The following is a 24,074-nucleotide window of genomic DNA, read 5'->3' as shown; positions in this document are numbered from 1 at the left end:
TCAACAAATCATTGAAAAGCTTCTGCTCAATAGTAATTCATTTACAAGTCATTGCTTCTTATTAGGGGTGTAAGAAAGTGCATGTGAGTATCACAGTATTTTGTTCGGCAATGCACCCCCCAAAAAAACTCTCTTTTTTAAGTCATATAAGATTCATGCCAGTTATTTCTTTTGGAGTTTACGCCTTGACCACTAGATAGAATTTTTCTTATCTCTGAACTTGATTCTTTCCCCGCCATTGACGAGTTATCTCGTCAATTAAGAGAAAAAGCTTCCCTGCCAATGACGAGAATTTCCAGCTTTCCACAATACCACTATTATCCACCAGGTGACGCACTTCCGCAACTTATACAACCTGGAAGTAACGCCTCACGTGAAAGAGAAAAAACTCTGTGTATGTTTTAAAGATCGCTCTGCATCTGATCTCTATCAAACGTACTTTACAAAAATTGAATTATCTCAGCTTTTTGCTCAAAATTTTGTGTTTTTGAAGAAACCTACCCATATTTCAGAGGTGATAAAAAGAGAGCTAATGAAGGTTGGATGAAACGTTTTTTTTTTTTTGTTTGAAAGCAGAGGGTCTTTTCTTTTTTATTTGATATATTGTATGTTTATATATTTAAAGAAGAATATTTTCTGGAAGGCATTAAACTTTTGTGAAAATCATGAAAAATGCTGGCGCTGGCTGGCAACTTTTTTAAAAAATGCTGGCGGGGAAAGAGTTAAACAGTGACAGGAAGTACTAACATAGCAGCAAGCCACAATTTTTTGCTAAGGCTTGCATATGGTGGTGTTCTCAATGACAGCTTTCCTAAAATTATATTCTTAAAAGAAAAAGTGAAAAAAAAATTGCAACCCATGTATGGTGTGATACATAGCGTACCGTGAGAATCTTGTTGATTCACAGCCCCTACTTCTTATAAACATTGCTTGCTTCAAGGTAAACCTGGGCAGATGTTAGTTTATATTAAGTAATTACTGTTTGTCTGTTTGTCATTTAAAATGAAATGACTTTCTCATGTTTTATTATATACTGTTTTAATAGTTTCATTGGTCCCATGTTTTCAGGTGCTGTGCGGTTGCCAGATACATCCAAAAAGCTTGCCTCTCTAAAGCAGGTGGAAAGGAAGCCTTTAGAGTCAGTGGTTAGATACCTGGGTGAGCGAAAGCACCTCGTCCTTACCTTTCAAACCATGTTCGTCTTGCTTATCTTTTATAACCATACATTGTTGAAACTATCATATTCCAGAGGCCCACCCTTGCCCACCCAGGCCAGACCCACCTCGAGGGGCCATCATTTCCACCGGCAGCCTGACGCCCATCAAATCCACGCCCATCCTCAACAACGGCTCTCCGACCATCCTGGGCAAACGCACCTATGAGCAGCACAATGGCTTGGATGGTAGGGAATCATTAGCAGAGTTTCAGTAGCAGTAGATTGTAATGTGGGTTGTGTGTTTGTAAGATGCAGCCCACACAATTCTGTCTTCCTTCACTTTTTGCAGCGTCTCATTCACTCGTCTTAAACTCTCCCACTCGTATCTGCACCAGCCCTCGTACAGTCAAATACACACGGACATTTACTTCAAGCTCTGAATGGCTTTCAGGGTTGCCAGGGTAACGGATCAGCAGTGACTCACATGGATCATTAGTCCTACGGGAGATCAGACCCCAAAAAACACATTCAATGGGGGGCTTCCCGACCATGTGTTAAATCTGCTGAGCTGATACCAGGAACACTTATGTACATTTCCTCACTTCTCTTTGAGAGGTTTGGAGAGAATCCAATGCTTCTGTTATATAAATTTCTGATGAGCTTGACACGATTCTGTCCAAAACAGCAAATCAATTTCTGGTTTCATTCGGATGCTTATTTTTAAGGTTGCTTTTATATTTAGCTGTTTTAATTTGCATTGTTGCAGGTAGCGTTTGATTGTTTTGCACAATATTGGTAAATGGCCCATGATGTTCAAAGCATCGTACCTGAGCATTTGTACTGTGAGACACATGTATTATGTAAAGGGTAGTCTCGCATAGCCAGATCTACCTACCTAAGGTCTGGGAACCATGGCAGCTTTAAATGGCCAAAGACCGCCCAAGAGGCCACACGACTGACACGTAAAGCAACCCACTACGTTTCATTTTGAGATGTCGCCACAATAACAGACGTGTACAACCATCATTCACGAACATCTCTAAAGTTTATAACAACAAACACGTTAAAATAACTTTATTCGTTTATTTGATCTTGATGAATCACATTGTCACTGATGTAAACATGGCAGCTTTTTTCTTCGATCAGACGGCTTTGTGTCGTTTCCGTGTGGTCGTTTCCGACACACACATCTCAAAGAATTTTTTTTCCAGAAAAGTGTTTCATATGCACCAGACATTCAGCCGATGGTCTGTGGGCGTGACATCTGAGACTATGTAAAGGGTTGCATTAAGGCCGAAGTATAGTCCATTTTTACGTGCACACGGGGGTCCTCGTACAGTGTACATATTTTAAGAGTACATATTTTTGAAACCACGCGTACATTGTACGTTTTGATCGCACATACGCCTACAGGCGAATGTAGTATGTAGCCCAGGAGATGCATTGCATTTTGTCGCAACGTGCATGTGTGAACGTCATGACAAATAAACTATACTTTGCAAGGCTGCGCAATCGACTGTGTGCGTACATTCACGCACAAGTAAAAAGCAGACTATAGTACACGGAAAAAAATTACTATACTCTGGCTTTAGCAGAGCTTGTAGTTTCTCTTAAAGCCAATAGGGGACCTTTTAGGGATGGATGGCTTATGAGACTACACAGTGTAGAGTATCAAATACCGTATTTTCCGGAGTATAAATCGCATCATTCAATAATGCGTCATTAAGACGAAATAACATATATAAGTCGCAGTGCACTATACGTCGTGTTTATTTAGAAAATTATTTCACAAGATCCAAGCCGAAGAACAGACATTTAATCTGGAAAGGCAAGTTAGTCAACTAGACAATAGCAGACAGAACAGCAGGCTGAATAGATGTCTGTACGTTAGAGTAATATTATCAGTTATTTAAACGATAAACCATAGCATACAGAACTTACCTGGAAGGTTGAATAGGTTAAATTAACCAAACAAGCCAACTAGCATGAAGTTCGCAGGCTTGTCATTGCACATCACTGAATCCATTGAATTACATAAATACAGAAGCAGGATATAGCAAACTCTTGCGACTGTAGACGGTAATGTTGTCTCTTGCTTCATAAATGTCAAAATTAATTCATACTGACTTACAAGCAGGGACGTACTGGGACTGAAATTCAGCCCGGGACTTTAAGATGGAGAGGCCTTTTACGCGAGTGCCCTTGGTGCACGAGCAGGATTTTTTGCAGTTATTTTAATTCTAGTAGTGTTTTTATGGTATGAAGAGAATCAGATTATGCTGAAGACCTTAAAGAAACTTTAGTATAACACCTGCCTCCTCAGGTTGTATAAGCAAGTCACCACTGCACTAAACACAACCAGGTCAGCAAAACCCAATCTCGAACACATAAGTCACAGTATACTGCTAATGCTAACTACCAGCATGTCATGTGTACAGTCAGTTGGAGTTATAAAATTGTTACAATTACTCACACATACCCACTCAGATAATCAAAAACTACAATACAGTCCCATAAAATAGAGATTGTGTGTGTACGTACTCACTTTCAACTCTCCCTGGCTCCACTTCCCCTGTGCTGGACCCTGCCTCTGCTTACTGATTGAACAGCTACATATGCATGAGAAGAACATCAGTAATAAATATGACTAAGAATAATTCCTTTTTTTAAATTCAATATGTGCTTTAGTCAGGTTATAATCTAGTAAGTGGAACTATTGCATTTTATCCTATATGTAAATATGTAATATTGTGCTATTTTTCTATTTGTGTGTCCTTAATAAACCTTTGATTGATTGATTGATTGATTGATTGATATGCCTACCCTGCTGAAAAAACAGCATCAAACCAGCATGGGAATTATGCTGGTCTATGCTGGTTTGATGCTGGTTTAGCTGGTGGTCACCAGCATAAAAGCACCAAAACACAACATATGCTGGTCTTGCTGGTATGCTGGTTTTTCCAGCAGGGTAATATGATTGCCTACCCAGCCCTGCACACTGCCCCATCACTGTTTTTGTACTGGTTCCATTCTCCTCCTCCTCTTGTTCTGCTTTCATTCCTCTTCCTCATCAATATGACTGCAAGGGTCATCATCAACCTGTCTCTCTCCATCAGTGACCTTAACAGCTAATATACAGACATACAGGGATTCCTTAGACCATTTTACTGTTTGAACACAATGATGACGTGGAAACGTATGAACGCGCATGTTGGCAATGGAAGTATGGCAAGAATCAGCAGTGAAGCAACACAGACAGAGAAAGTTATATTTAAAAGTTGACTTTATCAAGTTTTTCAACACAGCTACCAGATCCGTGTACTATAGTGGAGTGAATAGAAGACGTTAGCAGATGGCCAAATATAAAGTATATTATTAGTGCAACCAAACGCAATTACCAGACATTTTGATGCTGGGAAACTGTTTTGATAAACTTACTGAGTTGCTAACACGTTAAAACCACTGGGGAACAACACCACTTCTGTTGCCAAAATGTGCACGCAGGCTATTTCATCAATTTCATAAGCGGGATAATGTAGAGCGAGGCGGTTCTTATAGCGAATACAACCCCGTAAGGCTGATTCAAGCTCCGCTTTGCGTGGGGTCCTGATAAGCCTGTCGGGGTTGTATTCGCGCTTATATATGCCTATATTTAAATGCAAATATAAATTATTTCAGTGTATAAAAGATGCATCACTAATTGTGCACCTGTCCTGTCCATGCTGCTGGTCCTTCCTCATCTGCACTTCCTGCCACAGCGTCCTTTTAACTGCGAAAAATGTCTGTTACTTATTTGGCGCATTTAGCTGCCTCTTTTGATCGGCGCCTTTGAGCCAATCGGATGTGAGGAAAAACGAGGATCAGTCCAAGTTGGGAGGGGCCGCTCTTATCCCCCCTCAAGATTTGAAGAATTGGTTTGGCCCGGTCTGAAACAGACACAGCGTTCCGCTGCAGCTGAGCGCCTGGTTAGGCATTAAAAAAAAAACCTTTTTGACCTCCGGCCGGTTCGGCCTGAAATGGACCGGCCGTTCGGGATTGCTCCCGGAACTCCCGATGGCCAGTCCGCCCCTGCTTACAAGGCGCACCTGACTATAAGACGCAGCACCAGCCAAGATATGAAAAAACACGGCTTATAGTCCGAAAAATACTGTAAACTCTTTTTCAAATACTGCCTTTTTAGGCAGTTTCTAAACTTAAATGAAACCTTATATGTGACTGATTTAAAATGCTTTACATATGCAAGGCAGTGTCGTGTGTGGCACACAAAAAGAGTGCTCTTCATTTGAAGTGCAAGGCAGGCTCTGATCGCCATTGATTCCAATGCAATTTAATGGCATTGTTTGTACTTTCAATGCTAAAAGTGTGCTATTCGCACGGTGCATGAAAAATGTGTAGCATGCACAGATAATATTTTACCTGGGTATTTTATGTTTTATTCAATATACTTTTTGCTACTTTTCTGTAATTAATAAAATAACATTCCTCTTAAATAATAACTGAGTGTTTCACAGTGTGATACTTTAAAATGCTGCATGAATTTTGAAATGTAGCCTGAAGGTGACATTTGGGAATAGAGTTCATTTGAAATGTTTCCGTTTTCAATATGTCCATTGAATACATGAATGTATCCTATCTAAATGGGTGGATTTATCTCATCCTCTTTCTCGCTTTGTGTGTGTTAGGGTCCAAACCCAAAGTCCTGGGTCCTCAGTGGGAAATTATGGCCAAGAGAGTGTCTGAACCAGTCCGAACTCCTTCTGGCTTCCAGGATGAGGTTCATGAACTGGACTGACTTCTGCTTTGGCAACCGACTGCTGTACATTGACAAGATGAGCAGGTACAGAGCTCTTGAGAATTTCAAATGTTTCCTAGTACTGAGCATTATTCAAGAGAATTATCGGTCATAGCGGTGCTTTAAAAACAGTCCATATTTTCAAATGATGCATAAATGTGTCTTAAGGGTTCCTTCACCCAAGAATTAAATATTTTGTCATTCCACACGCGTAAAACATTAGTTCATCAAGTTTGTGAATCTGGGGGGGGATTCAAGGCCCTGGGAAGTTTTTGAAAATATACATACATAGATACAGGTCATTGAAAGTGCTTGAATCTATTTTATGCAAGAAGTTTTCTGAAAAAAAATCCATATTATTCCCTGTGTGTAGTGTAGGATAATATCATAAAAATTCGAATTAAATGCTTATATCTTCTGTATGCGAATGTTGATTCATACCAAAATGCTTTTTTTTGCCTAGTTGTGTTTGACACATGAAAACGTCTTGGGTTAAGTATATGACTGTTGTTCCCTGAGAAGGGAACGAGACGCTGCGTCCCTGTAACGCAGGCAAATTTTGTGTTGGCAATATTTGAGATAGCGATATACTTCCTGGCTCCCGTCTCACCCTGTCTTTGTCGTTAAGCCTCACCATTGGTTGAATTTGATATACACATTCAGACCCAATTACCCCTGGAGGCGTCCCCAAAGTGTCACCGCAGTGACCCAGCGCGAGTTCCCTCGAAAAGGAACTGTAACAATGTATCTTAAAAGGTAACACGATGTAACCTTGCTCTCACTTGAAATTTTGAATTTGAAGTTAACTAAGGTGTGGGAACCCTGGTTCATCTTTGGAAATTAAGATATTTTTTATGATATCCAAGATATATACATATATGCCCAACTATAGACATATCTATCTATATCTATATATCTATATCTATCTATATGTATGTATGCCATGTATGCATGTATGCCATGTATGCATGTATGTATGTACACGCACACATATATACACGTGCATGTATACGCGTGCGCGTGCGTGTATACATGCATATATACATATATATGTTTGATATTTTCCTTTACTGCTTTTTCTAAGCCTTGAAAGTTGTGATTTGCGTTTGTTTCGATGATGAACGAATGTTTTATGGGTGTGGAATGACATGAGGGTAATTAATGACAACATTTTAATAATTGGGTGAACTAATGCTTTGTGCAGGCATGACACAAAACAGCATCAAGCTCCCAGTGTCTGTAATTTTCTGAACTTGTTTTATTGGTTTGAAAGAAGTTTGAAAACTACTTAACTGTATATTAAACTTAAGATTTTTTCATATTGCACTGAAGCTTAATAGACAGGAAACTTGTCCACATGATGGTGGATATTAATCTTTCTTGCTTATACAAATGCTTGACAGCAAAGTGTTGTACTACAAACTCTGAGCCAATATCTAACAGCATCTCCTCTTCTAGGTGACTCGAGAGATTTTTTTCCCAGCTCTCGCTAATGGATGGACCTAAGAAAGGATCTGCGGTCAGCATGCCCTGTCCAAGTGGCCCATTTTTTTTTTAATAGCTGAAGCCATTGAAAAGACTGCAAAGCCCTGCCGGCTCCATGGGTAACAACAGCCTGTGGCCAATTGCAGGACTGACCTGATTGTACAGGACTGATTATTATTGTTATTATTTACTATTGGCTGTTACTTCTGTCATTGTAATTATAATTATTATAATTATTACAATTATTATTACTGTTCTTTTTTACCAATTGTAACCATTTTCTTTTAATTGATTTGTGGATAAAATTAAGAATCTTGAAGGTTTCTTGAAACAGCTTGCTCTCAAACCAAAATGTAATGGGTGGGACAGACTGTCATTTTTTGTCTTTGAATCGTTTTTTGTCTTGTCGGATCAGCCATGACACGAAGGATAATATGACTTGTATCTCTTCGTATGGATGTTTGTATTCTCCGGTTCTGTTAGCTTGCCCTGCCCCAGCGGTTTAAATTATTCGGAAAGACTACGGAACGTTCTTTTTCTACCTTTTTCACAAGTATTGCAATTACGCTTCTATATGTAATTTCTCTTTTGTGAATATGTAAATGAAAATGGGGGGAGGCGTTATTGTACAGTGGTGCATTTCGAAGCCTCCGGTGGTTATCAATGCTTGTTGTTATGGACTTGCCATGCACAACGTATTCTTTGAAATGTCTCTTTTTGTAAGGAAACATCCCTAGATTTCTCTGCCATATTCGGAGAGTCTAGAGATGATGGGAACTCTGAAAAGGTACTACCCCATTAATACAATGATGCACCTTCTTAAGGATGAGCCTGTACAGGAGTGTGGTGTTCAAGTTATTTCTCACATTTTGCACCAGCATTGTCCTGTCTGTGTTTCAACACTTTCACTAAAACAAATCGGTTTGTGCTGCAGTGGGCTTATCAAATATTGATATCTTTAGGGTAAAAGCACACGTCTTCCACTTAACCTTATATCCACTCTCTTATACACCATTATTTTTGTTTTATGCATGCAAAGCACGCTTATTGGCTTAAGGATTATCACAAAGAATGATGTGTAGTTTTTGACTGTTTAAACCAAAAATAACGTTTGTATTGTGATGTGTGTGCATTGTCAACACATGTTGGCATCACCATATATCTAAAAAAAGGGGGGGATAGAGGTCTAAAAATCTTAACTACTGTTACTATTTATCCAAGTCTCAATCCACAAGGTCAACTACATTTAGACTCATTTCTAGACTTACAAATAATATTGCTAATATTGAGACATTTTATTAGTATTTAATACAGTTATAGTGTGTTGTTTTACCATAAAAGCGGATGCAATTTAAATGCAAAAACAAAAACACAGCAGTGAAACGGTTAACAGTGCTTCAGCTGAGTCTGCGACTACATCTTAAATGCTCAATGAGCTGCCTTTGTAGGCAGCATTTGCGGGCATCAATTGCTCGTGCAACACCTTTGGGCATCATAGCAGCCGCCGTCAGCTGAGCATGCGCGTGTGAACTACGCTGACTCGATTGCCGTTTAGTTAGGGAGCGCACAAGTTTTTGAGACGCAGCCAGTGTCTGAGCATGTGCTATTACTACTGCAGTGGAGTAAAATATGTCACTTATCACCGGACAGCATCGAGAGGAGACGGAGACGAGCACAAATGCGCACGAGCAACCGGTGCAGCGGTTACGCGTTTATTTTGTTTTAAAACAAAATGAGGTCCGGAACATTTAGATCTACAGCGGCGGATGAATAACACGGTAAGTCTCATCGGCTGTTAGGATGTTTCACCAAACCCACTCGGGTTTCCTCTACGAGTTATCCCGAAACGTACTCGGGCCAGAGTCATTATGAACCGGTCTCGTTCGTTTTCTGTTAAAACTGGATGTATGCGCGGTTGTAAATGTTTTCTCATACATCAGCGTGCTGTTTTGGACGGTAACCGATGAAGGAGGAAGTGAACGTTGGCATCTTCATCACGTATTTTACCTTTAACTAATACATTTGCGGAAATGTATTTTAAACTTTAACTTTTAGTTATCGTGGTGTTGCATCTCCCACCACCGTTTCTTTGTTTGACGTAAAACCGATTTAGCTAAAACTTCACGTAATGTTAAGTGTTTTTTAGAATGATGTACATATAATAAAATAGCCATACCGGTACCGTGTTATATTGTATCACATTGTGTGACAGCAAGTTGCTTTAGTTAATAAGTTGTCGCAGCTCCATGAGCTGTGTCTGCGCAGCTCTGCAGTAAGTAGTCGGTTGTCATGGAGGCCCGCTCTGCGCATCCGACCGGTGTTGCTGTCACGACTGCGGTATGTTCAGTCTCACGCGAAAAACCATCAAATTTGCAAACCCCAAACAAGTTATATTTGCATTCCATTTTAATATGTTAATCAGCTCGGCTTTTTTGCATCGGACACTTGCGACACCGATTTTTTCTTTCTTTCATAAAATAGCCCAAACGAGTTCAAATACAGATATGGGACAATGGCTACAATCAGACTTTTTACCTCACAACAAACAAGGTGAAGTAGAAAAAATACGATTGCGTCTCCTTTAAGAGGTCGTTCCGGGATAGTTTGGACGGGTCAATATTTACTACGCTGGCTTCGTCCTCGTATTTCATACTGCTAAGCTGCAGCCTCACATCTATCAGCACAGTGAGATCAAAGACACTTAAAGCTCAGTTGATTAAAACTGGGGATTTCGTGTGGCAGATCAGCACCATTGCATTACACATACTTTACGCATCTCAAATTCTTCTCAAAATAGTATTTTAAAACATGCAATTATGATTAACTTGGTTTTATTATGGAGAGTAGAGAATTGTTTATGATAAAATCAATAAGTCTTGTCATGTCATTGTGGCTTGGTGCAGTCATGTGACTAAACCTCTTAATTAAGACTCAAAGCTGTTAATCTTTTGGCAGTAACCCATTTGCTAGGCAGCCTGAACGCTTCAGGACATACAGTACTTGTGGTTCTTTTAATAAGAAATTGGGACGATCTGGTCTTGGACTGCTCTGTAATCACTTGGTAAAATAGTGTGTATGTGGGACTTTACATCAAGACAAATACCAAAATATGCAATGCATTTTTCAAACAATGGTTGGTATATTACAATGTCAAAGTATGTGACGGAAGAAGTGTCAATCACTCTGTTGCATAGAACTGTATCATGGGAGTAATATATCAGTAATTTCAGCAGTAACAACATAAACAAGCAGCTTTCGTGGTCAACACGTAAGTTCCGGTAAACTCTGCTAAGAATAAATATCAACAAAGTACTTTAAGCATAGTTTGTTTATTTATATAACAAGCAAAATAAACAACACATAGATTACCTAGGAAACCAAAACATTTGTTATTTTCAACGAGGTATAGAGGGTATGCACGTGACGTCACCGTCGGCGAGGGACTGCGGTTACGCCCACTGAGTGGCAAAAGACAGAGCGGCGGCATTTGAGTACAGCGTGATATCAGCAAAATCACTGAAAATGTGTTGAAATGGGAAAAAGTTGTTGTGCAATAGACTGTAATAACAGATTAACAAGAATTCGGAGCTCTCGTTTTACAGACTGCCAAAAAACACAGAAAGGAGAAGTAAATTCATCGTTCATGCCAACGTCCACAGACCACAGGTGGGTTGGTAAGTTGCTAGGGTCACTATCAAGCAGAGGTTTTACTTTCTACTTAAACGTATTTTTTCAAGTATTTGTATTTTAGAGTGTTTTTCTTTGGAAAACATACATTCCAAAGGATATTATCATAATATCAGATTTCATAAATAATGTTTTTGCTTTACACTTAATATTTAAGAACATTAACGTACTTTTACTCAAGCAAAAGCACACAATTTAAATGTAATTAGGTATTAAATAAATTTGAATATGCAGTATTAATGAATACACAGTATGATTCTATGCTTTAGAATGTAGTTAAGTAATGTTTTTCCCAATACAAACAACCTAATAAAGCACAGATGCTTGGAAAATGTAACTAATGTAACTAAGTATTGTCCACCTCTGCTATCAAGTCCAACTAAATTCAATTTAAGCTGATAATAGTCAGTTTTACCTGCGTTTTCGCAGCACCCGCTATGAAAACCAGCCATTTTGTTGAAGTTTGCCACTCAACAAGGCGAGTTCCGGCGTAGTCACGTGTAAAAGTGACTTCAATGCATACCCTCTATAAAATATGTAGGTAATATATATGAAAATATCATTGATTTCACTTGAAATTTCAGACAATATTAATGATATCAAGGATATAGTTGAATATAATGTTCTTACTGTATGTAGGATTAATTTATGTAGAAACAGTAAATCACAAAAAAGTACCTTTCACAGGTAGGTTCACATACTCAAACAGACACGGGGTCGAATTTTGGTACTTTTTTTCTCCTAAACATATTTTCTGATATCCAGAGTTCCAGATATTCAAAACCTCTATTCAATACTATCATATTTTTTTCCCAAGCATAATTCTACATTTAATGCATTCAGATTTCCATTTAAATTGTTAAAAAGTAGTTTACTTATTTTCCATTGCCTTCTTCTAACCACCTACATCTTTATATTACAGTTGTATGTACTTTATTACTTTTGTGCCTGCGAAACCCAGTTTCACCTCCATCTGAAATACGATAATCACCTAACAGCCCTTCTGAGTCTCATGAGGATTGGGAAGAGTGAGGGCTGGAGCCACGATGTTGTTTAGGAGTAACTGAGAGGGTGCGCTATTGATCCATTGCCATTTAGATTTGTGCAGAGTGAACTTATGGCAGATGACCAGAGCTCCTTTCAGTCACCTTTAGAAATAGCGTAGACTAGAATGCATTAGAGCCAGTCATTCCAGTGCCACAGAGATGAGAGTTATAATATATCATCCCTGTTGTTGACATACCTGCCAGGTGTACAGTTGCTGTTGACAAAAGAAGGACAGTGAAAAAAACCTGGATAGTTTAGCTTTTTATGTGTGATGCTCTGTTTCATTGTGTGCTTATAAAAGGGCATTTACTATTCATGCAAATTTTTTATCGGCATGGTTTCTAAAAGATTAAAGGATGAACCACGTGAAGAAATGTCCAGGTCATATTTCATCCCAATGTTAAGGTTTTGCATAAAGAAAATTCTATATATTTTATTGATTATATTATATCAAATTTTATAGCTATTTTAGAGCTATTCGTTTTTTTTTTTGTTACCCTATTGTGACATTTAGGCATCCTCAGTTCCTCTTACTGTATGAAGCTATTTTAATACGATTTTTGGGTAAAACTGTCAAAATCACCTTGTAAAAAAATAGGGGTCCTATAGACCCCTTCAAGGTTTGTAAATATTGAATGACTATATCGGGTGCACACGCAGCATGGGGTCAAACTGTTCATACTATCCAGGCTTTCTAGTTTAATCTAACAGGGCTGAAAAATGATGACTTACCTGAAATGAAGTGAGCACTACAAACACAAGCCTCTTTGATCTTTGCATTGTCCCAGTCTGCACGTTTAATTGCTTGCAGCCACAGACAGATGTTGTATTTTTTGTTTTTGAGATTCTGCAGGAATCCCGAAAAACTTAACGGCAGACCTGGTGCGATTTTCAAAGCCCACGACGCAAGTAGGCATTTTTGACGATACCGAATAATACGCAACTCAATCTGCTGTAATTACTTTTCTGACCCCGACATGCGCAGTGGGAACCGCCTGTGACGTGAACTGTAAAGGGGTCTATAGGAAGAGCTCATATGCAAAACCCTCTTAGAGCATCCAATGTATTTAAAAAAAAATAATGACAATGAAAAGGTTATTAGTCAGTAACTTAAATGCCTTATTTTCACAAATGTCAGTTTTGTCTTTTCTATGGTATTTCAAGGCGGAGTCAACGATGTTTGAAAGCCAATGTTGATATTTGAAATCCTCTAAACAAACACGCCCCTATCCCAATAGAATCTGGACCTTCTGTTGATAGACCCGCCCCACACATACGTAACCCGGCAAGGATGTTGGTTAGTAGACACGCTCCTTACTGCTGATTGGCTATAGGTGTGTTTTGGTAGTCGGCCCGTCTCCTTTTCCAAAGCGTTTTTCAAACATCGTGGACTCCGCCTTTAACAAATTTGACTGTTTTTTCGCTGCAAACCCCTTTACTTGTAAGCCTTTTTTTGGCACTTCTAAAAAATCCACTTCTTTGGACAAGACATAAACTGTTGCAAAATCACAATAGATTCAACTAGAACGATTGCAAATGATGAAAGTCAGAATTCAAAATGTAAAAATGAAGAAACTGAACAACAGATTTAGGGGCGCTGTGATACATCCGCGTTGTATTCGGCTTTGATGCTGCGTAGCTGGGCTTATGTGTCTGTCAAGTACAGTGATATCCAGGCTGACATTAGTGACTGGTCTGACCAGGTTCCTGAGAAGGTCAATAGAGGTTTGACAGGGCCGATCAATAGCAATGCTGACTGCAAGGCCAGCGAATGAGGGGGATGGGATACAAGCATAACATGTAATCACCATAGCGCGGAGCTCTGCATCTTCTTAATCCCTTTAGATTGTATGGATGACTGGGCACTTCTGCCTTTTATTGTGGGATAAGAGCTGCCTTATCTCAATGCACAGATTAATATTTCATAATGGCATTTCCATTAGAGTGGAGAATATCATCCTTTTAGCACAGTGCGTCATACGCTCACGGAGTTTTAAAGTTTTAAATTAGAGCTTTAAATTTTAGAAGAATATATATATATATATATATATATATATATATATATATATATATATATATATATATATATATATATATATATATATATATATATATATATATATATATATATATATATATATATATATATAAAATAGAAACTATATAATCTAAAATGTATATATATATATATATATATATATATATATATAAATATATATATATATATATATTAGTCATTAAAGTGAAATTATATATTGCACTGATATATTTTAAGAGGTAGTCTGGGACTAGTCTTAAAGTGATAGTTCCCCAAAATGAAAATTCTGTAATCATTTACTTATTTACTCACCCTCATGTTGTTACAAACCTGTATACATTTCTTTGTTCTCATGAACACAATAGAAAGATAATTTGAGAAATGTTTTTAATCAAACCATTCGTGGACCCCATTCACTTCCATAGTAGGAAAAAATAATACTACGGAAGTAAATGGGGTCCACAGCGGTTCTGAAAAAAAAAGCCACATAATGTGCCAACAAGGATGCAAAAACATGGTTTTTCACTTTTAAAATCTATATGCATCATTTATATTATGCTGTATTATATTAAAATTATTTACAGGATGTTTTTTATTTACTGTAAAAAAATCTGTAGAAATTACAGTATCACTGGCAGCTGTTTGCCAGTAACTTACTGTGGATTTTACATTTATGTTATTTACTAGCAACAGTTTGTTCAAAGTTAAATGAACATGAAACATTTTTAGTCTTTATCTTCTACAGTAATTTACTGGCAACCAGCTGCATAATTACAGCAATTTTTTTACAGTGTACGCATTATACAATTATGAAAGAACTAATTACATGTGTATATTAGTTTTATAATGTTTCAAAATGTCTTGCATGCATATTTTTATACTCATTAATACGTAAACTATTTAATGTTTTACATATATTTTCATCTTTTAGATTATGACAATAATAGAACAAATTGTGTATGAAATGTCATTTCAGCACATGATATCACCTCAACCCAGCAGGAAACCTCGGAAGTCCGGCACTCCCTGGACCATAACGGACGGAGCAGAGTGTGTGTTGACCCTGCCAGACAGCAGGTTGGGTGAAATCAGTAAAATGTAATATTTTTTTAATTCGTTTTCTAAGAGGAATTTTCCTCCGTTCCTCCATCTCCCTACACACCCTCTTTACAACATCACCTCACCAGTTTAATGGCAGTAAATGCAGTTAGTTCAGCAGATCTATTTTAAGTGTGATGGGATACTGTTGTGCTGTGGATCCCAGAAGAATACTTGGGTGATTCTTGCAAAAGCTGTTAAGAAAATGTCTGGGTGTTATTTCACTCTATAATCAACAGAAGGAAATTATATAAAGCCTAATTTCTTTTAGGATTTATTTTAAATTATTGTGGCATTTTCATGACAATCTAGCAACCCTTCAAATGTTCTTAAAGTCACCCTGTAGTCAAGAATTTTATCAGTTAAAACTCATTTATGAGCATCATAATAGCATATACAAAAGTTTTACCTGCCACAGTAATTTCTTCATGTTTTAAAACAGCTTTAAAACTAACTCTACTCCCTTGCCTCATTTATATGCGAATTAGTCCCCGCCTCTATTCAATAGCACAGCTTGGACCATATACAGTGAGGAAAATGGGAGTTTGAACACCCTGCTGTTTTGCAGGTTCTCCCACGATTGCCATCGTGGATGCATGTCCACTGTGGGAGACATAATCTAAAATAAAAATCCAGCAATCACAATGTATGATTTTTTTTTTACTATTTGTTTGTATGATACAGCTGCAAATAAGTATTTGAACACCAGAGAAAGTCAATGTTAATATTTGTTACAGTAGCCTTTGTTTGCAATTACAGAGGTCAAATGTTTCCTGTAGTTTTTCACCAGGATTGCACACACTGCAAGAGGGATTTTGGCCCACTCCTCCACACAGATCTTCTCTAGATCAGTCAGGTTTCTGGCCTGTCGCTGAGAAACACGGAGTTTGAGCTCCCTCCAAAGATTCTTTATTGGGTTTAGGTCTGAAGACTGTCTAGGCCATGCCAGAACCTTGATATGCTTCTTACAGAGCCACTCCTTGGTTATCCTGGCTTTGTGCTTTGGATCATTGTCATGTTGGAAGACCCAGCCTCGACCCATCTTCAATGCTCTAACTGAGGGAAGGAGGTTGTTCCCCAAAATCTCGCAATACATGACCCCTGTCATCCTCTCCTTAATACAGTGCAATCGCCCTGTCCCATGTGGAGAAAAACACCACAAAAGCATGATGCTATCACCCCCATGCTTCACAGTAGGGATGGTGTTTTTGGGATGGCATTCATCATTCTTCTTCCTCCAGACACGTTTAGTGGAATTATGACCAAAAAGTTCTATTTTGGTCTCATCTGACCACATGACTTTCTCCCATGACTCCTCTGGATCATCTAAATGGTCATTGGCAAATTTAAGATGGGCCTGGACATGTGTTGGTTTAAGCAGGGGAACCTTCCGTGCCATGCATGATTTCAAACCATGACGTCTTAGTGTATTACCAACAGTAACCTTGTAAACGGTTGTCCCAACTCTTTTCAGGTCATTGACCAGCTCCTCCCATGTAGTTCTGGGCTGATTTCTCACCTTTCTTAGGATCATTTAGACCCCACGAGGTGAGATCTTGCATGGAGCCCCAGTCTGAGGAAGATTGACAGTCATGTTTACCTTCTTCCATTTTCTAATGATTGCTCCAACAGTGGACCTTTTTTCACAAAGCTGCTTGGCAATTTCCCCATAGCCCTTTCCAGCCTTGTGGAGATGTACAATTTTGTCTCTAGTGTCTTTAGACAGCTCTTTGGTCTTGGCCATGTCAGTAGTTGGATTCTTACTGATTTTATGGGGTGGACAGGTGTCTTTATGCAGCTAACAACCTAAGACTAACAGGTTTTTAAGGGTCAGAATTCTAGCTGATAGACAGGTGTTCAAGTACTTGTTTGCAGCTGTATCATACAAATAGATAGTTAGAAGTCATACATTGTGTTTTCTGAGGGTTTTTTTAGATTATGTCTCTAACAGTGTACATGCACCTACGATGACAATTTCAGACCCCTCCATGATTTCTAAGTGGGGGAACTTGCAAAATAGTAGGGTGTTCAAATGCTTCTTTTCCTCACTGTATATGAATATGCAAATTAGTCCCCACCTCCACTCTTTTGCACCTCCTCAGACCATAGATAAATGTGTAAATAGATGCTAAAGACAGTTCAGACACATAACTGCTAAGATCGGTTTCACACAATGCATACGTGAACTGTGCGTTTGCAGTCTTTTAGTGCTGATGTTTACAAGTTACAGCACTCACCCTGCATGTGTGAGCAGGACAGAAGCACGCCTTCAATTTTGTTGATATAATTGGTTACATGTTTGTTACGTTGGACACAAGGCAATGTTAAACCGTGAGAATGAGAAAAATTTAGCAATGTTGTTGAATGAATTTGCACATGGCTTTTTCTAAAATATATTAAAACACCACATAGACATATAAACTAAAATAAAAACCTGATTTTCCCCACAGTGGGACTTTATTAATAGCTACCACCGTAATTCTCATAGTCTTGAATCACACAACCTTATCATTGTAAAACAGTATTGTTTTATTGTGATGCAATAAAAAGTTACTGCATAGAAGTACTGAGAATTAAGTGAAATAGTAATAGTGATAGTGAAAATAATCTGAATAGTTAAAAAACATCAGGATTGTGGTTATGAGAATTAGGTAAACTGCATTTAAATTTTTTAAGCACAAAAATATGAATTTCTCATGATTTTGGCTTGAAATATGAGCCAGACTTTTTCAGACAGCCAGGCCTTATGTGATTAACCCACTACAGTTCCCATGATGCCTTCAGAGCAAATCACTTAACCTCCACAAGCTCCCAGCTGACTGTCCCTACAATTAGTCTCCTGTAAGCTGCTTTAGTTAAGAACAACATCTGCTAAATGGAAAGTCAACAAAGTGTAATTGATAGCCCATAATGGAAACATACTCAACACTAATTCAATTTAACCTCTCTAGAAACGGATCGGATGAGTATCAAAATCATAATTGCTGTAGAATTGACCTTCTCTAAAGTCACCCTGATAATTATACATAAATAAACTGCTTTAAGAATGTTAAGCCCTCTGACACAATACTTTGTTTTAAGTGGAGTACAATTGTCACGGTTGCAATGAGACAGAACACAGGCGCAGACAGCAGATAAACACAAAGAGAAGGTTTATTAAAAGTAAAACAGAAACAAAAACCCACGAGGGGGTAAACAGGGCAATAAACTGACAGAAGGGTAACACAAAACTAGACAACAGATTGAATAAACGCACTAGACAGAATATGACTTGACTTAACTGGCTTACAAACTCACAGGGAACAAACACACCATATGAACAAACAATCGAGCACAAGACAGCAAACAGGAGGGGATTAAATAAGGGAGCAAATCAAGATGGGAACAGGTGATAATCATTAAACAATAAGGGCAAGAGAACACAAGGGAGCGGGGTAAAAGTGACGGGACACTGGAAACACATGGCAAGATACAAACAATATAAAGCCATGTGTACCCACACAGAACATTGTACTGTCAGGACCCTGCCATCCAGAACTAGACCAGAATACAAAACAAGGATCTGGCAAGATCCTGACAACAATTGTGTGCATGTGTGTTCTAGTATATATGGTTTACTTGGACACAAATGCGTATAATGATGTGTAAACACAGCACACCAAATGGCCTAAAACATGCTAACTTTTATTATTCGTTTTCTTTGAGGGTTAGCTTTTGGGGTTGGGTCAGGGGATATAAATATACAGTTTGTACAGTATAATTTGTATAGTATATATAATAAGTAATATTTATAGCTAAAAAGAGATGCACCGATATATTGCCATTAATCAGTATTGAACGATAATAGGGTTGGGTATCGATTAAGATGATCCAGATCGATTCGATTGTAATTCGCAAGCTATCAAATTGATTCGATTTAATAGAAAATTAATCGATTCAATAAAAAGAAATTAAAAGCCACAAACCTGTATATTAAACTCTTGTATTTTAGGTACACTTGGGTACATTAAAACAGAACCCATCTCTAATTTTCAAATGCATACAATTATGTTAAATGCAATACAATTTTGATGCAAGATGAAAAATGTATGCTAAAAAAGTCAGAACAGTCGAGTGGAGAAGACTAGTAATTAGATTAACGTTAATCTTACGTTCAATGTTTGCGGAAATACATAGGGAAAAAAACGATTTGTGGCCTTTGAGAATCGATTTTGACTCGACCACGAAAAAACACGATAATCGGAAAAAAAATTTGCCCAGCCCTAGTCGATAAAAGCAATTTTGTTCACTATCGGCCAATAGTTTAAAAACAGACTATAGTCATGGCCAGTGTTGGGGGTAAGGCATTACAAGTAACGTGTATTACGCAATAATATTACTTTTCTGAAGTAACGATTAAAGTAACGTGTTACTTTTTAAATGTGCACATTAATATTTGAGTTACTTTTAAAAAAGTAACACAAGTTACTTTTTTAGTTTAATTAATTGATTTAAAAAAATTATGTACTGAATCAAACTGAACGTAGTCACATTATGCACTCTATGCGTACATGCCTGTCTGGGAACAGTTTAATTCAGTTACATTTTTTTCACTATCGGCCAATAGTTTAAAAACAGACTACAGTCATGGCCAGTGTTGGGGGTAACGCATTACAAGTAACGTGTATTACGCAATAATATTACTTTTCTGAAGTAACGATTAAAGTAACGTGTTACTTTTTAAATGTACACATTAATATTTGAGTTACTTTTAAAAAAAGTAACACAAGTTACTTTTTTAGTTTAATTAATTGATTTAAAAAAATTATTTAGCCTACTGAAGCAAACGGAACGTAGTCACATTATCCACTTTATGCATAGATGCCTGTCTGGGAACAGTTTAAGTAAGAAACTGAGATGGCAGGCCAGAGCTCGACATTTTTGCAATTTCTGAATGAAGAACTTTTCAGTCATAAAAAACACCTGCAAGGCATGAAAGAGATCAAGCCTCAGACAAGAAAAAGTAACGCAAAAGTAACTAAAGAGGAACGTAAGCATAAGTAACGCAATTAGTTACTTTTTTTGGGAGTAACTTAATATTGTAATGCATTACTTTTAAGAGTAACTTTCCCCAACACTGGTCATGGCCGATATATCCTATCAATCAAAATGAACTGGAAGTAATATCAGCCACAATGTTAAACGTTCACACAAAAAAAAAATGATAGAATATGTAGATTTGTAACCCACTTTGTCTTTACTTCCTAAAGCTTAACAACATCACACTTCAAACTAAAAGAAGGAAGATGGCAACCATGGTGACCCCCGAGCCACTCACAGCCCTCTCCCGATGGTACCTGTATGCCATCCATGGCTACTTCTGTGAAGTCATGTTCACGGCTGCCTGGGAGTTCGTGGTCAACTGCAACTGGAAGTTCCCAGGCGTAACAAGCGTATGGGCGCTCTTCATCTACGGCACGTGCATCTTGATTGTAGAGCGCATGTACCTTTGCCTGCGGGATCGCTGCAACGTGCTGCTCCGCTGCATTATTTACACATTATGGACTTACCTGTGGGAGTTCGGCACAGGGTTCCTGCTACGGCAGTTTAACGCGTGTCCCTGGGACTACTCTGAGTTTAAATATAATTTCATGGGCCTAATAACAGCAGAGTACGCTGTGCCCTGGTTCTGCGCTTCCCTTATCGTCGAGCGCCTAGTGATACGCAACACGCTGCGGTTGCGCTTTGACGAAGTTGTCGAACACGGCCAGGACGAAGAGCAGTCGGATAGAAGTGGAGGAGGACGAAGAGGAGCCACCAGCTCCAATGGGTACGTAAAGGTGGACTGATGTCAGCCCCTTTCCACGTCAGAAAGAAGAGTTGACTTTGACCTGTTCTCATCACCTACAACTTTATCCACACTTATCTCTCTGACTCTTGCTTTGGGGGAAAGAGTCCCTTGGACATGGTATAGGCATTTTTCCATGTAGAGACAATTGAACAAGGAAAATAACAGGACTGCGGGGAACCATCAGGTTTGATTCAGCTTTTGTCCAGCTGTGTTTTATTGCTCTGTAAAGATATAGTTCACCCAAAAATGAAAATTCTGTCATTATTCGAGTTGTTCCAGACCTGTATAAATGTCTATGTTCTGCTGAACACAAATGAAAATGTTTTAAAGAATGTTCTGGGGCACCATTGACTTCCATGGTATTATCCCCTCTCCATGGAAGTGAATAGTGCCCCAAATGTATTTTGTTATTAACATTTTTCAAAATATCTTCATTCATATTCAAAGAAATTTAAGCAAGTCTTAAGCAACTTGAGGGCGAGTAAATGATGACCGAATTTAATTTCTATTATATAACTGGCAGCTGCAACCGATGAAAACAACGAGAAATAACCCTTTACCTATCCCTGTGCCACAATGTTCCTACCAAACCAGTTCATCCACTCCGGAAACCGAGAGGAGACAAAAATAAAACGACTTGTGTTCCTTTTAGGACATGTCATCTCAATAACACGCAACACGGGAACAATGACATCATTTGTAGAGAGTTTAAAAACAAATATATCAAGTGCTTTTGACAGATGTATACATGATGCATACAGTATGTGGTAGCAAAAGCAAATAATTGTTAGGATATAAGCTTACCTTTGAATGTTAGTTTGTGGTATTTATTATTATCTATATGTAGTTAAGAAATGTTATGATAATATATAAAATGTTGTATTGTACATATATACTGTATACCCTGAAGCAATGCCTTGTACTTGAATTTAGTGTTTTTATATGCATCAAAAAATTGAACATGCATGAAAGTTGCCTTCCAAGAGCATTTTCATACTGACATTGATCTTAGATGTTCTGTAAAATTCCTTTATTTTTTATTTTCACAATAGTAATTAGCACATACATGTACTATAGGAGTACTGTATTGTTTTAACATGCGTACAGTATGTAGAGTGCTGGTGCTCAGTGCTGTACATAAAATCATTACCGTATCCTCTGTGATTACACTGGAATAGATGTGTAAATGAAGCGAACCGGTGCTAGATTCTCAGTAAGTCATTTTAAGAGTTAATGCTAATAATAAAGGCATATATGTAGGTTTATTGACCTCAGGAACGTCTATGTTAATTGTTTCACCTTCATGACAGTCTCTCATACTGTACGTCATGCAGTTATAGATTAAGAATTAGATAAAAATTGTGGCCCATTGTCAAAATGGCCTTGGTATTACCATATGTTACTTTGCTTTACCTGCATTGTAACACATGATTTACACATTGTTTGCAGAAAGCTTCGTTGCTCTGTATTAGTCATGTCACCGACCAAGCAAACATTGCATTTAAACCATAAAAATCACATATGTCTTGTCCTTTTCTGAATAAAGGAATGAATGATTTTATTTGTCAAGCCATTTTGTTTACTTCAAGATGCAACAAGGACTAAAATGCCCCAGTATCATATCAGATGTGTTTTGTCTATGTATTATCCTTCAACAAAAGCTATGAAAATAACTGCATGTTCCCTTTAAGCTGTGCATCTCTTATTCTTCAGTTCATTGTAAGGTCACTGTGTTCTGCACATATCAAGTGATGATTGACAGATCTATTCTGTTCCCTTGAAACTTTGTATTGAGTACTTGCTAGCACCATTTCTACATTAGAGTATTATTACACTCTAAAAAAACAAACGGTGCTATATAGCACCAAAACTGTTGATTTGAATCGTAACCATAGAAGAACCGTTTTTAGTGCCATATAGCACCGGTGAAGCACCTGTGTAGAACCAAATAGGTGCCATATAGCACCACTATAGCACCACATTTGGTTCTACATAGCACTATATGGTTCTACACAGGTGCTTCACCGGTGCTTCACCGGTGCTATATGGCACTAAAAACGGTTCTTCTATGATTACGAGCAAAGAACCACTTTTGGTGCTATATAGCACCGTTTGTTTTTAGAGTGTACAATGTAATAAGATAGATCAGTCATAGGGATGCATAACGATTCATTGCAATGAATCTATAGCAGAATAAAAGTTTGTGTCGTATATGTGTGTAAACTGTGTATAATAATTATGTATATATAAATATGCACACATGCGTATATGTATTTAACAAACATTTACATGTATATAAATAATTATTCAGATTTTAATATATTTTATATTATATATAAATAAATAAATATATATATATATATATATATATATATATATATATATATTATGTATATAAATAATTATTCACATTTTAATATATTTATGTATAATATATATACATATATACATAAACAACATTTTTCATAAAATCTATACATGTATGTGTGTATTTATATATAGATTATAATTACACACAAATATATTAAGCGCAAACAAACTTTTATTTTGTAGACGATTAATCGCGATTAATCTTTTGACAGCCCTATATTTATATATCATATAAATTATACACAAATATACAAATGTATATACCTACCCAGTCTCACAAAATGATGTACCTATAGTCATGTAATTTTTTATTCTTTTTTGTGATACTGTCATAAATTTCTGCATTTTTTTTTGTGATCATATCAAGAATTTCTGTTTATGTGTCATTGTCACGGATTGGTTACTCAACTGCTTTTTTCCATTTTTAAGTCATTTTCGTTCGGTTTAGGGTTAGATTTGGTGTTTGCATTTGGATGTCACTTTAAGTATTGGTTTTTGGCCTACTGTTTTTTTTTCTGATTAATTTTTTATATTTTCTAAATTTTAAACCATTGTCGCCTGGCGTTAGGGT

General features: G+C 37.5%; 2 protein-coding genes across 4 annotated transcripts in view; both read left to right on the top strand.

Moving 5' to 3' along the window:
* Positions 1-8,269, top strand: part of LOC141365341 (metastasis-associated protein MTA1-like) — a 66,602-nt gene extending 58,333 nt beyond the window's left edge. Inside the window, exons 15-18 of the mRNA XM_073869593.1 lie at positions 1,069-1,158; positions 1,250-1,402; positions 5,839-5,993; positions 7,407-8,269. Coding sequence (XP_073725694.1) covers positions 1,069-1,158; positions 1,250-1,402; positions 5,839-5,948 — 353 coding nt within the window. The 3' untranslated portion in view covers positions 5,949-5,993; positions 7,407-8,269. The remainder of the gene's footprint in view (positions 1-1,068; positions 1,159-1,249; positions 1,403-5,838; positions 5,994-7,406) is intronic.
* Positions 8,270-8,897: 628 nt separating this feature from the next.
* On the top strand, positions 8,898-22,694 carry LOC141348964 (transmembrane protein 229b). 3 transcript variants are annotated; one of them, XM_073869590.1, is made up of 3 exons: positions 8,898-9,211; positions 15,182-15,282; positions 20,553-22,694. In XM_073869590.1, the coding sequence occupies exon 3, from the start codon at positions 20,589-20,591 to the stop codon at positions 21,129-21,131; it is 543 nt and encodes a 180-aa protein (XP_073725691.1). In that variant the 5' UTR covers positions 8,898-9,211; positions 15,182-15,282; positions 20,553-20,588; the 3' UTR covers positions 21,132-22,694. The 3 variants fall into 3 exon arrangements, with proteins under 3 accessions (XP_073725691.1, XP_073725693.1, XP_073725690.1); XM_073869592.1 differs by having other exon boundaries at positions 15,182-15,303; XM_073869589.1 differs by lacking the exon at positions 15,182-15,282.
* The last annotated feature ends 1,380 nt before the right edge of the window (positions 22,695-24,074 follow it).

The sequence above is a fragment of the Misgurnus anguillicaudatus genome, chromosome 7, assembly GCF_027580225.2.
Source record: "Misgurnus anguillicaudatus chromosome 7, ASM2758022v2, whole genome shotgun sequence".
In the NCBI taxonomy this organism is placed as follows: Eukaryota; Metazoa; Chordata; class Actinopteri; order Cypriniformes; family Cobitidae; genus Misgurnus; species Misgurnus anguillicaudatus.
The sequence above is the reverse complement of the archived record's forward strand: the minus strand, read 5'-3'. Positions and strand labels throughout refer to the sequence as shown.